Source organism: Pundamilia nyererei, unplaced genomic scaffold (assembly GCF_000239375.1).
Source record: "Pundamilia nyererei isolate P.nyererei 1_Seehausen unplaced genomic scaffold, PunNye1.0 scaffold00190, whole genome shotgun sequence".
Lineage (NCBI taxonomy): Eukaryota > Metazoa > Chordata > Actinopteri > Cichliformes > Cichlidae > Pundamilia > Pundamilia nyererei.
The window spans coordinates 1061858-1076193 of NW_005187591.1; the positions used below are offsets into that span (position 1 = coordinate 1061858).

General features: G+C 40.9%; 1 protein-coding gene across 1 annotated transcript; it reads right to left on the bottom strand.

The window, feature by feature from the left end:
- Positions 1-2512: 2512 nt before the first annotated feature.
- lrrc58b (leucine rich repeat containing 58b) lies at positions 2513-13471 on the bottom strand. Its single transcript, XM_005747200.1, has 4 exons — positions 12776-13471; positions 6740-6868; positions 6259-6536; positions 2513-4797 (listed from the first exon to the last, which is right to left on the bottom strand). Exons 1-4 carry the CDS (start codon positions 13231-13233, stop codon positions 4604-4606), a joined length of 1059 nt encoding a protein of 352 aa, XP_005747257.1. The 5' UTR covers positions 13234-13471; the 3' UTR covers positions 2513-4603.
- Positions 13472-14336: the final 865 nt, after the last annotated feature.

Consider the following 14336-nt stretch of genomic DNA (forward strand, 5'->3'; position numbering starts at 1 on the left):
GTAGAAGTGCTTTGATTTTTGGATCACCTGCAATGCTGTACTGTAACCACCAAAGAGAGCTGTGCTGCATGGAATTCAGCAAACAAACAAAAATTATATATGTTTGCATTAATCCTCACATGTGACAAGGACTACACAGACGCTACCTTTCGAGAAGTCTAAAACATCCTCCTTGCTGCAGGCCCATTCTGCTTCAGGAGTGATCCGAGGTTTCAAAGTCTATGTTCAAGCAGTATTTTACTTTCTGTGACTCTGCAGGACTGATTTGACTCTTTGGTTTTGGTGACAGCTACCAGTCACAGCTAACTGTGCTTCATCACTGCTTGCGTCTCAGGTTGCATTTGACAGCATCCCCTTATTTAACAGACAAGGTATACCACTGTGTGTGTGTGCAAACCATAGATGTAACTCGGCACAGTGATGCCAGAGTGTTTCCTTGGTGTTTGCTGTTGGTAGAAGGGTTCATGTGCAAGTGCTGAGAGCAGAAATGAGGAACAAGAGACACGCTGCAAAAACAGGGGAACCCAGCTGTGACTTGCTCAAAGACCATTGAAAATAAACAAAATATGTGCTACCCTCTTTGCCAACCAGGCTTAATGAAACAGTGAGGTGAAAAGAAGTGGAATTAGATGCCGAGGTAAGAACAGAAACTGTGAAAAGAGGCGAGAGAAAGGAAAACAAACTAGTAGTTTAGCTGCCTTTGGCTGCTGATGTTAAAGGATTTGCAGATTGTGAGAGGCGGAATTCACTAGCTGTATCAGAAAAGGGCTCTTGGTATTCAAATGCAAGAATGAATTCACCTTCATATGCAAATGAAACCTGGACATATTCAAGCTACAAAATGGAACGGTTCGTGCAAACAACACACACAAAGTCTTTAGGAGTCAGTGTTGCGCATGAACACATTTTAAAAAGAGTATTTCTGTGAACGCTGAACTAAAAAACAGCATGAGCATGAACAGGTACTGTGAGGTGCCTGTACAGCATTTGGTGCAACATAAAAAACAATGCAGCTTCTTGGTTTCACTACTACTAGTCCGATAATAGCAGCAACCAGTGATTCTACTAAAGCCAATCCAACCCTGTTCTTATTTAATTTAGGCATGTGGCCAGTATTAGGAAATATCTGCAAGTAACTGATCAGAAGAACTGAGTGTTACTTTTCATCTGTGATCACTTTAATAAGTACACATGCTCATTGCAAGTGTAGGCATGTAGACAATTCAAGATGACCAGTCAAACGGAGCTTCAGCATGAGGGAAGAAAGGAGATTTAAGGGACTTTGCCTTTGCCATGGTTATTGGTGCCAGAAACTGCATAGAAACTGTTGGTGTCCTGGGATTTTCCTCCACAGAGAATGGTCCAAATGGTCCAAAAAAAGAGAAATACCCAGTAAGCAGCAGTTCTCTGGGGAAAAATACCTTGTTTATGACAGAGCTCGACTGCTTCAAGCTCTTTGGAAGCCAACAGACTTATTGCAACTAATGCAATGAGTGGTTGAATATCAAACATTAAAGCAGATGGAGTACGGCCGCAGACCACAACAGGTTGGCTAAGATCAGCAAACAGAGGCTACAACTTGCACAGGCTTACTAAAACTTGACAATACAAGATTAGAAAAATATTATATTTAATGAGTCTTGATTTCGTTTGCAATATTCTCATGCTTGTTCAGAACTTGGTGTAAATAACATGAAAGCATTGATCCATCCCAAATTTATTTCTTTATGATCGCAGTGTACTTATCTTCTGATGGCCACTCCCAGCAGGATAGAGCACCATATCACAAAGCTCAAATCAGATTGTTTTGGAGGAAATTTCAGTCAATAAATCTGCAGAAACAGTTTCCAGTGCCTTGTTGAGAATAGGCCACGAAGAATGAGGCAGTTCTGAAAACAAAAGGTAATCCAATATTGATAAGGTGTACCTAATAAAGTAAGGATATATTGTTTTTGTTTTTTTTAAACCAGCATTAAAAAGTACTCTGATTCTATTAGGGTTAAAACAGCAATCAGTGTAGTTGTAATCACAGGCTGTGTGGATCTGAGGAGATTCTGCTGCTCAGACCAACACATACAAAAAAAATATATGTAAAAGGAATGCAATTCAGTCCTTTTCAGGACTAAAACTGTGAACATGTAACTTTTTAAATTGACGTTAGTTATAGTTGCAGCTAATAGTTGTGCGAATCATTTGCACACACGCATATTACAGATACCAGATATTTAAAAAGCAGCCTCTGTATTTAAATCGTATAACAACATAAATGCAACTTAAAGCAACTGAAGAATTCCTCCCAGTTGTTGCTCCCATTGGCTTTAATTCAATCAGAAAAGATCACAATACAAACACAATTTAAAGATATAACAATCAGTCTTTATTAATGTCATTATTTACTGTACATCTACTTACAATATCTGAGGTTAAAGCATTGTCCATTCCAAAGCTTGTTACAAATGTAGCACTTTAACATTTTTTTAAAAATGGATTTATACATTTATATAAATCCATTTTGTTTTAAAGGGCTATTTTGTATATTTGCTGTTAAACAGATGAGTATGGAAATCAGATAAGTGACTTTTATAAAGCTAAATTATTCACATTTCAGGGTGCATATATCAGTTTCTTCATACTAGCTTTGCTGTTAGAAGTCTTGATTAGTAAGGCACTTAGGAATTGTAACTACTGTAACTTCTGTAACATAGAAGAACGTTCTTCTGTTTTCTTAACATTAAGGTCTAATGTGAAGCCAAATTGGATTTCTTCTCCTGACTAATGGACACAAACTGTCTGGGACATTATAAAATGACCCAGCTTTCCACACAAGCAGAAAGTTGCAGCAGATATGTAACCATACATATATCACTGACTGTGGGTTTTATTCAGATACATCTTCATATGTTTATGCCCACAGAAAACTAACAGCCCTGAACATAAACACAAAGGCTGGTACTGGGTTGCGCTCAATAGCTATTGTTTTTGTGCGAACACAGTGAATGGTTTTCCCTGGCCCAACCCACATCCACTTCCTGTGAGTCAGCCTGGATAAGCATTCTTCCACATAACCACTATGAGTTAATTTAAAACTACTAAGCCATCGCAGCCTTCCCCCCCCAAAGGTGGCATGCAGTTGAGACAAAAGCACTGATAAAAGATCGCCACCTTGCTATTCGGAAGGCAGTATGCAGGATTAAGTGGGATCTAGCAACATGACAACCAAGTCAACACCTCTGAGGAACCTGGAGCGGCTGCTAATGAAAGGTCCTCTGTAGAGACAATGTTTGGCTCATCTCTTCTGGGCTAAAGTAGAAACACTGGAGCTTGGTGGATGAGGACCCGCTCCTGTGTTGAAAGCCAAAACCAGGTTTTGTTCATCTGGTTTGTGTTTAGCCAAAATGCTGCACAGCCATTACAACCCATAATCAGACACTCAACTGTTTCACAACTGCTAACAAAGCGCAAAGTGCAGGACTCCATGTGAACCATTGTCTATGACACACCCCAGTCTTTCAAAAGCAACGACATATTCTATTGGCATAGTTAACAGTTACTTTCCATCTGTGAGGACTCGGTCCTCAGTCATCTCCTTCACAGATACCCAGGTTGTCAGTGATGATTTATTTGAAATGACACACAATGGTTTAAACTTGACCACAGTTTAGTTCTCCCTTGTCATTGAGTATGCTGACTAGACAGCCACATATCTAACTTATGGTTCACAAATCTTTGCTTTTCATATTTGGGTGATCTAAACATGTGGTTTGAAATAGCTGGAAAATTGACAGGTGTGCACTTTTCCTCAGTTATGTGGCATATCTAGCTTTGGCCAGCAATGTTTAATTTTCTTTTGGTCCTCCAGGGTTGATCACATGACTGAAAGTGAACCCTCCCCATCAAAATCCTACATACTGGTCCTTTAGTATTTTGGGGGACTGGCCACAGCAAAGTGCGTATAAGCCCATCTCAAACCACAAAAAATATTTATAGTACCGCAGTTTGAAACAATGTTCAAAGTTCCTGCTCACATACTATAAAAAACACTGACTTTTTCTTGGTTGGCACATCAGGCTTGATGGTCAAATAAAGTCAGATGAAGGCTGACAAAGAGCTCATACTCAAAGTGAAAATGCAGACTAATACACTGTAGCATCTGCACAGAATGAAATGTTGTAATTACAACTAAACATGTTGCCCTGAAAACAAAAAAGAATCCTTTCACTCCTTCAGTCAAACAAGAGTTTTACTGCCCTCCTGTGCTCAACCATGAGGCAAGCAGGTGTGGAAGGACCTTCCTTCATGTGCTCTAGATAGACTGATGTATGGTGAGACAACACGCTTCATGAAACAAAAGAAAGAAAAAAAAAGATTAAAAAAAGAAGAAAAAAAACCCCAACCGAAAACATTCACAGAATAGATTTCACATTAGGTCAAAGAAAAGGTAAGTTGTCTCACTTTTTTTTTTGTGCGTTTCAGTGGCTGAAGCGGTATGAGCACTAATATGTCCAATAAAGTCTTAATCAGGGTCCTTGTTAGTGTTATAAAAACAATGGCAAACTGTCAAGGATTTGTCTGGACAGAGGATCAGATGTTCCTCTTGGTCGTACTATCCCAGAAGCACTCTCTGAAGGCGGTCAGCAGGCACACTGTTCTCTTCCTCAGACTCGGCGTCGCTCTGCGGGTTGGAGCTACAGGGAGAGGTGCACTCAGGGGAGCACAGGTAGTGCATGAGGGGTAGCCGGTACTTTCCACAGAAGTCTACAAATTTGATCTGGCGCACGCACGAATCAAAGTACACACCTGGAACAAGAAGAGTGACAGGAAATGCAGTCAGGCTTAAGTAACAGTAACTCTCACACTCACTCACTCACACTCACTCACACACACACACACACACTCACTCACACACTCACTCACACTCACTCACTCACTCACACTCACTCACTCACTCACACTCACTCACTCACACTCTCTCTCTCTTCTGGTGGGTGATGGGCTCCGCCAGGGCTGCCCTTTGTCATAGATTCTGTTCAGAATTTCTAGGCGTAGCCAAGTGGTGGAAGGCTTTCACTTCGGTGGTCTCAGGATCTCATCTCTGCTTTTTGCAGATGATGTGGTCCTGTCGGCTTCATCAGGCGATGGCCTCCAGCTCGCCTTGGAACGGTTCGCAGCCGAGTGTGAAGCAGTGGGAATGAGAATCAGCACCTCCAAATCTGAGGCCATAGTCCTCAGACGGAAAAGGGTGGAGTGCCCACTCCGGGTCAGGGACAAGTTCCTGCCCCAAGTGGAGGAGTTCAAGCATCTCGGGATCTTGTTCACGAGTGATGGGAGAAGGGAGCAAAAGATCGACAGACAGATTTGGTGATGCGGAGAGAAGAGAGAGCTGAGTGTAAAAGCGAAGCTCTCAATTTACCGGTCGATCTACGTCCCTACCCTCACCCTATGGTCACGAGCTGTGGGTAGTGACCAAAAGAACGAGATCGCAAATACAAGCGGCGGAAATGGGTTTCCTCCGAAGGGTGGCTGGCCTCTCCCTTAGAGATAGGGTGAGAAGTTCGGCCATTCGGAAAGGGCTCAGAGTAGAGCCGCTGCTCCTCCACATCGAAAGGAGCCAGTTGAAGTGGTTCGGGCATCTGACAAGGATGCCCCCTGGGCGCGGTTTTACGGGCATGTCCCACTGGGAGGAGGCCCCGGGGCAGACCCAGGGCACGCTGGAGAGATTCTCTCTCTCAGCTGGCCTGGGAACGCCTTGGTGTTCCCCCGGATAAGCTGGAGGAGGTGGCTGGGGAGAGGGAGGTCTGGGATTCTCTGCTTGGGCTGCTGCCCCCGTGACCCAGCCCCAGATAAGCAGAAGAAAATGGATGGATAATATACAATATGAGGAACAACAGTTGTAGTGAGCACCTCACAAGTGTGGTGAGCATGGTGACATAACTGTGGTTCCCAACCTGGGATATGGAATTTCCATAGGAAGGTCACAAGATAAAATTAAAGGAGCTATGACGCTTATCCTTATCCTGTCATATATACTGATACAATGGATAGATGCTCATAAAATAAGTTTCAAATAAGGAGGCCACCATATGTACAATTAATCCATGTGAGATTTCTTTTGCTACATTTAAATCTGTATATCAAAGAGAGGATATCCTCAATCTGATTATCTGAGGCACACAGCTCCGGCTTGGAGCACAGCAGCCTCACCCACCTATTGTTCACTGAAACTGGTGACATGGCATGTAATCATTAGGCACAACTCACCGGCACACTTGGGGTTGGGACACTTGCTGGCCAAGTCCAGATAACGCACCAGGTTTGCAGGCAGGTCAAAAGGGGAGTACAGAAGATTTCGACTCTTAACGGTGCGCCCTGCCAGCTCTAGCAATGAGGGTGGATCGTAGGTCATCTCCTTGACAAAGCGCACAACCAGCGGGTTGCCTCTAAGACTGAGCTCCTGCAGGTGCACCAGGCTCAGGATCTCTCTCGGCAGGTAAGTGAGCAAGTTGTTGTGTAGGCTTAAAGATCGCAGAGAGTGGAGCCTAGAATCGGATGCATAAGCACTCTGTCAGTTTTGTTTGCACTTTGATAAAAATCATGACTACTTGAAAGTTCAGCTACCAGATCAATGCAGGATAAATTACAGTTCTAACTCAGATAGCATCTTTGAGGAGACCATATAGTCAAGCTGTAGGTAGACTGGTGTGTGGCGATTGCTAGGATAGTTGGAGAGTGCTGATATTACCTGGTGAGCTGCGGTGGGACACTTTGGATGCGGTTGTCACACAGGACCAAGTAGGTGAGGTAGGGCAGATTCGCTACTTCAGGAGGAATGGCTGAAATAAGGTTTCCGCCCAGGTACAACATCTCCAAACTGACAGATGACAAAAGAAAACAGGTATTGATTTGCAATCTCAAGATTTTTTTCCTCCGTGCATCACACAGAGCACCATCTTTCATATGGTGCTCTGTTGTAGAGCATCCATTTCTCTCCTTTGTGATTTTTACCATGACAAATTTAAATAAATAAGTCTAAATGCAATAAAATTACACTTTCCATCACAATTGCTGCTGTGCAGGTATTTTTTTTCTTCCCCCAATTAAACTCCTATTGTCTATAGGAACAATAGACAATAGGAGTTTATAGCCATAGCTTCAGACTCCTGTCAACCCTGCTGATGGCTGAGGGCCACAGATACCACAAAGAGCACTGTATTAGCCACCAATGATGATTTCATCTCATTAAATAAACAAATAAAGTGTTACATTAAAGTATGCCACAAGGGGGCGCTGAAGCTCCACCTTTTCATGGTCAGAATTCAGGTTTGTCACCAAATATGAAACTTTGCTTACAAAATATGTTGATTTAAATAAAAAACAAAACAAGGACATGAAATAAATTCTGAGATGATGACATTTACATTGAGGAAAACAGACATACATGCTTGTTGCTAGGCAAAAAAATTAAATAAAAAAAACAACAACAAAAAAAACAAACAAAACAAAACAAAAACAAACACCATGCTGAGTTATTATAGGTATCAAGAACACGAGTGGGTGGGGGTGAGGGGATGGCATCAAAGAGAGACATGAGAGAGCTATGGGTGGCTGGTCAGCAAAAGTAAGCTGTCAGGCCATCTGCCTGCAGGAACTGATGACACAGCGACTGCGAGACATGAAGCCATTATCCTGTCCTTGGTGGCTGAGCCTCTCTTTGAAAAGAACGGAGACATTCAGGGTCTGCTCACTGCCCACACCAACACCGTGAAACAAAACTACTGACAATTTCAAAGACACATATCATGAACTGACTCATGGTACATCATCATCCATGCATAGTTTTGTTATAGCCCGCTGCTATATTTTATAAACTGTCATTTGATCACAGCAGTGTTAGTGATAACTTGCACAATGACCAGCCATCCTACAAGATCGCTTGCTGAGACTAATGTTTGGGTCATGGGAAGGATAAACCTAAAGAAACTTGTTAGTATAGCACCTCTCCCCGTCTTACAGGTATCTAGCTGATATGCAAGGTTTATCAGCTAATCAAGTTCAGCGCGTCCTTAAAGGTTATAAAGCTGGTTCATGTGGTTACATGTACTTTGTCTTCTTCTGCTTGCACCCCTGAAACACCACAGCACGACACATTCATTCACTGCTAGCCTAGATAATTCACCAGTTATTTTTTTGTATTAGTTTATTGGCAATATGACTAAATGTCCATTTTGTAGACTCTACAATTAATCCCCCCAAAGTCTGTCACAAATCTTATGGAGTTGTATCAGGTCAATTGTCTTTGTAGGTTCTCACTCATCCACATCGCAGTAATCTAAGGAGCTTGGAATGAAAAGTGACTCAAGTCCCCCCCTTTAGATTAACCATTTTTGGGAAATATAGTCAAAGAATACTAGCTTGACTTTTTTCCCCTTTATATAGTCTATAATATATATCAGAGATATTATATAAAGCCTGACTGATTTATTGGTTAGCCAATATTAACCATTAGTATTGCCTTAAAAATCCCATATCAGGCAGGCTCTAATCTTGTACACACATTTTAATGGAAGTCACTTCTTGCATTTCAATTCAAAAACAATGTCCAGAGGATCAAACAGTCTTAATTCACAGTAGATGCTTTGACTTTAAAAGACAGAAATGCAGCATAAGTTTAGATTAAAAAAAAAAAAAACACAAAAAAAAACAAAAACCATATTAATGTAGTTGAAACCTTTATTAGGATAACAGATTTGGCTGCAGTGACAGTTTTCGCATACAAGCACCATCCAGTGTGCTTCAGGATTTTTTCAGATGCATTCCATCTTTCTCATCCCTGACCAATCAGTGTTGTCTCTGTGATCCAGGACCTCCTGGTTCATATACTGGGCACTGGATTTTCCTTTCATGTTCAATAAAACACAGTGCGAACCAGCTCTGTGTGAATGAGGCTCACAAACTCACAGGGTCAGCGAGGACGGACTACAGGCAACTAGGTCAACAAGGACAAACTGAAAATTACTCAGGCAGAAAAATGTGTAGAGTTACAAGTCATTTTGCAGCATGAGGGATTATTTTTGAAGAACAAGAAAAACTTAACATACAGTGATAGTGAACACAGATGAGTTTGTATGACGTAATCAATTAGATCAGGAGACGGCCTTTAAACCTGTGCTGTAACAATCACTGAGCTTTTTGGAAACAAAGATCACCAGTGTGTAATCAAAGTGTGCTTATCAATGATTATGATAGCAAGTGGACAGTAACTTTCCTACATTGCAAAGAGACTTAATGAACCCTTATCAGGTGCTATAGGACACATAACCAAAAGGAATCTCTTTGCGTGCACAACTGTTGCCAGGGTGCTTCAGCTGATGCAGCATTAAAGCTGAGACAAGAACGTAAATGTCCACACACACACACACACACACTTTATTAGTCCTGATAATAAAGAAAAAAAGTATATACTGTCTTTTTGCAGCAATTAGGTGGCTCGTCTATAAAATATCCCTTTTATGATATGTTCACATCAAATGTGAAGCCAAGTTTCCCCTTTGTGCAAACAAAGTCAACTGTTTGGGTTTTTTCAAAGTCCTCAAATATTCACTTATATTTGTTCAATATTCTCCAAGACCCCCCCCCTTTTTTTTTTCTACATAAAAGAGAAGTTGAATCATAGGTCTCAGGCTGCCCAGAAACAGTTTAAGTATGTTTGTCCACCATTTCTGGTTGTCATCTGAAGATGAAATATTTTGAACTCTCATTTGGTCTGAACACATCTTCAGACATCTACTACTTTCCATTTAACTGGCATCACCTGAAAAGGGCTTTGTAACATTGTAACGATCCTACTTCCACATCATCGAAGTAATGAGTTTCGAAAGACAGCCGTGCAACAAACTGAGGGAAGCTTAGCAGTGTGGAGTTTCTTTTATTGTGTCATTAAGTTATTTTAAGTGAGTATGCAAGAATATTAACAATTAAGCCCACCATATCCATTCTGCTCAATAAGCACCTCCAGGAACAGCCACAGTCAGAGCCCAGACTTCGATCCATGTGAGAATGTGTAGTTGAATTTGGAAAATGCAATTCAATGTTGAGCAGTTTTCAAGGAAAAATGGTGAATACAATACTGTACTGTCCACATATAAAAGGCTTACTGTAAAAAAAAAAAAAAAAGTCTAAATACTTCCTGCCAGTATGTGTCTTATAATTAAATTTAAATAATTAAATCTGTTGCCTCTGAGCTGCAGTATTTTGTACGCGTTGATAAAACGATTAGGTTTGATCTTTGGCCCAGCATTCGGTCACTGTGACACTTGTACCTGTCAGCAGTTCAAGATAAGAAGTCCTTACCCTGCTTTGCCCCATTTAACAGAAAACCGCAAAACAACCAGGCTGAAAAAGTTGTGAACAGACTTGAGCTGTTCGCTTTTATTTTGAAATCAGCTCCTCTGATCTCAGTGAACTTTTGAGCTTGGTTATAAAAACCACGTTCTTGCTCGTGAATTTATTCAACTGCTCACTTTCTGCATTTTCTGCCAACAATGTCTTCAACAGTGCCGCAAACCTCCTTTCTGAAACTGAATAATCAAAACTTACAAAATAGAGTTAGTGTCTTATTCAACATGAAACCAAAATGAGCGACTGAGTCAATAAATTCACCAGCAAATTTGTCAGGGTTAAGGGACATTTTCCCATACACTCCAATCGAATACAGCCACAGTCAGACAGCCCTAAACACCATTTGGCAACCAGCAGCTTCAAGTGGTTGCAGGAGGTTGATGGCAGTTGCTGTGAAAATAGGAAAGCAAGCCTGCGACCCCGTGCAATCACCTGTCACTGGGAAAAGTGTATTCCCCCTGTTGGCAAAACCCTCATAGTTTCTTTGGTAGCTACTGCAGTCAGTTTGAATGGAAGTGAAAGACTTTTCTCCAAAAACTTCTTCTGAAATTTTTGGCTGCACAGCTGGAGCAAAACTTTTACTGTAAAAGACAAACCTCTTCCATTTCCAGTTTTTGTCATACCTTTTCAAGTTGTTCCGTTGCTCGGCTAGTAATTAACAAATGTTTGCAGACAAACATGAAAATCTACAAGCAACTGTTGCAATATGCAAGCAACCAAAGCAATTAGTAGGATATTTCTAGTGAAGAACCTTCTTACAATCGGATTTCACCCAGCGAGAGCCAGCAACCACAACCAACCAGTAGAGAAATACATTTCCCTAGCAACCAGTCGAAAGATCCCATTCGATATGGCACAAGGAGTACTGCGAGTACTGCTGGGCCCAATACTCACATATCCTAATATATTCCCCAGAAACAGCATCTACTTTTCTTCTTTTTTTTAAAAAAAAAAGAAAAAATTGGTTCAAAATACTTGCAGAAAAATTAAAAATGATATATTATTTCAACAATTTATATATGAAATTAATATGGAATTTCACATACATTTTAATTTTAAAATGTATGTGAAATTCCATAACATAAAGAACAGCAGGAAAAAGTAATTTTTACTAAGATATTTCATTAATCACCAACTTATGGATTTATGCATTTTAACATGTTTAGCGTCCAATAAGTTAAGAAACATCAGGAAACAAATTGCAGATCTTAGCAGTAATATTTTAGTCGCCTGACAGGTGAGATTTAGTTGGCTATATTCAGATATTGTTGCTGACTGGCTGAGCAGAGCCAGGCCAAGTCATAAACAGTCTAAGCCCTGAAAATGTCACATAAGACAGGTTGATGAATGTATATTTTTAATTGTGTAATCATACAAGAGAAAGTGAATGTTTGACAACTTAATGCTACTGGGATAATAATTTTCATTGTCAGAGTTAGGACAGTGTTTATCCACACTAAGTAACTGCAAACAGATTGCAATAAGTATATCTGAGATTAAAAAAAAAAAACAAAAACAAACAAAAACAAGGATGTATGAACAAAACAGGAAAAAACAAAACAAACAAACAAAAAACAAGCAAACAAACAAACAAACAAAAAAAGCAAGATAATGGTATGCTTCCTTTATCTTAGTTATTTATCATTATGACTCACTAACAGTGATTCAAACAGATGCAAGCTTAGACTTTACTAGATGCGACTTTGCATTAAAACCATAGGCATTATCACTGGTAACCAACTACTAAGTTAGCAAGTTTCTATTTAAGTTAGTTAATATCGTCTGTTTTAACAATTGCATTGCTATGCAAATAAATTTTTTTTAATAGGTCTATGCCTAAATAACAGCTAACTAGTTTAAAAAACTTATTGTCTGCTGGTTTCTTTTATTTATTTATATTTTATTTATTTATTTAACAAGCACAATAGTTACCCATTATAACAGTTGTGCCAGATGTATTGTGCCGAGACGAAGCGTGGACAATATATAGTTAGTATTAGCAGCGTTGAAGTGTGTCGTTGGTGGTGGGTTTAGCTCGGGCCGAGGGGCCCAAAGGCTGGCCCGTCTCTGCAGCAGATAACCATAGCAACGACCATAGCTAATTACATTGTTAAATTTAACCAAAAGGGAAGTCGTAAAAAAAACCTATGTAGTGACCAATACATGTAATATTCAGAGGGCTTTACTGGAGAGAAATAAAAGATTGATTCCTCTCCACCCCCTCAATTATCAGTTGGTCAGATTATATCGTATGCAATATAGTCGATTGCCTCAAGCAAAGATATGCAGATTGGACACTATACGTAATCCATTACCTCAGCGCTGGACTGAAACGTCACTCATATATTGACTTTTCGGCCGTTTTGTGCGGTTACCTTACCTGGTTAAGTTTTCTATCTCTGCAGGTATACTTTTCAATCTGTTTCCTCCGAGTGAAAGCGACTGCAAGCGCAGCAGTTTGGTACACTGAAGCGGGATCTCCTCGAATCGGTTCCCGCTAAAGTTCAGCACCTCCAGCTGCAGAGAGCCGAACTCCTTGGGCAGCGAGAACTCGTCCAAGCGGTTGTTCTTGGCTATAAGTGTTTTCAGCTTGGTCAGGCGCATAATGTCCTCACAGATGAACGAAAGTCCGTTGTTGCTAATGTCCAGAAACTCGAGGTTGAAGAACAGGGTGACCGACGACGGCAGCGAGCCTAGTCGGTTGTAGTTCAGGTAGAGTTGTTTGGTGTCTCTTTTCCTTCTGTCGGTGATACTGTCAACGCTCAGAGTGTTCAAACCCAAGCGTGAGAAGTCGAGCACGCCGTCGCCCACTGCCGCTGCCCGTTCGTGACTCTCCATTTTGGCAATTTTGTTTCCTTTTTTTCAACTCTGCAAAAGTTTCGCAGAGAACGTTTAACGTCAACGCGTGACTTAGCTCCACAAGTTGCCTATTTTTAACATAAAGCACGAGCATCTACCAGTAACATTTAACAGCATTTCTAATCACGTCTAAATGACTAATGTATTGCTTACAACAGGCTGAAATAAGCCACAATAGCTACACCGAACGCGGTGAGGCTCTTCTACTCGCAGCTGTTGGGATGGTCTGTGGCTTCCTGGTTCAGATTGGCTGATTCTCCATATAAATCCCGCCCACCCACGCGCCCATTGGGTTCGCTCCCGATCTGTCATATTACATAGGCATTGATTAAGGGAGTTGTAACTGGTTTTTGGAGTTTATTAACAGTTTCCTGGCACAAGTTGCCATGTGTAACCGCTGACTGCATTTTTTTTCTTGTTTTTGTGTTTTTTTTAAGTCTTACGAAAACGGGACAGTGGTGGCCGATGATCGATAAAATCAGCTACCCATTTTCTCTGCCCTTATGCAACACGCGTCCTCTGTTACGTTATGCAGTTCAATGCTGACTTGGGTGTGCATGGAATGAGAAATAGGTACAGGATAATTGGGTTCCTCCCACTGAGCTTATACAGCTTATTCACCGCGGTAAAGTGAGCGGTCACTTGTGAGCCGCGGTCAAGCCAGCTGCTTCTTCTCCGCCGCATAAATTTCCTTGCGCTTTTATACCAGTCTTTACGGTAGCGCCTTTTCGCTTTATATCCTGATTGAAAGCCTAGACCCGTGCACACGTGCGCGGGCGAACAGTCACACGCGCACGCGCGCACACAAATTACAATGGAACAGCCCAATACAGTCAATACAATTATGGAAATTTCAAAAATTCATTAAAATTCATCCTTAGTAGTTGAGGTCCAACTTTCAACACATTCCTTCTCTGGGACACCTACTGTACCTGTGCGCCAGGTTTCATCCAGATTTACTGTAAAATTCCTCAAAAATTAAAGGACAGTTATATGCAATTCAATACAGCCAATACACTACAATTATGGAAATTTCAAAAATTCATTAAAAATCATCCTTAGTAGTTGAGGTCCAACTTTCA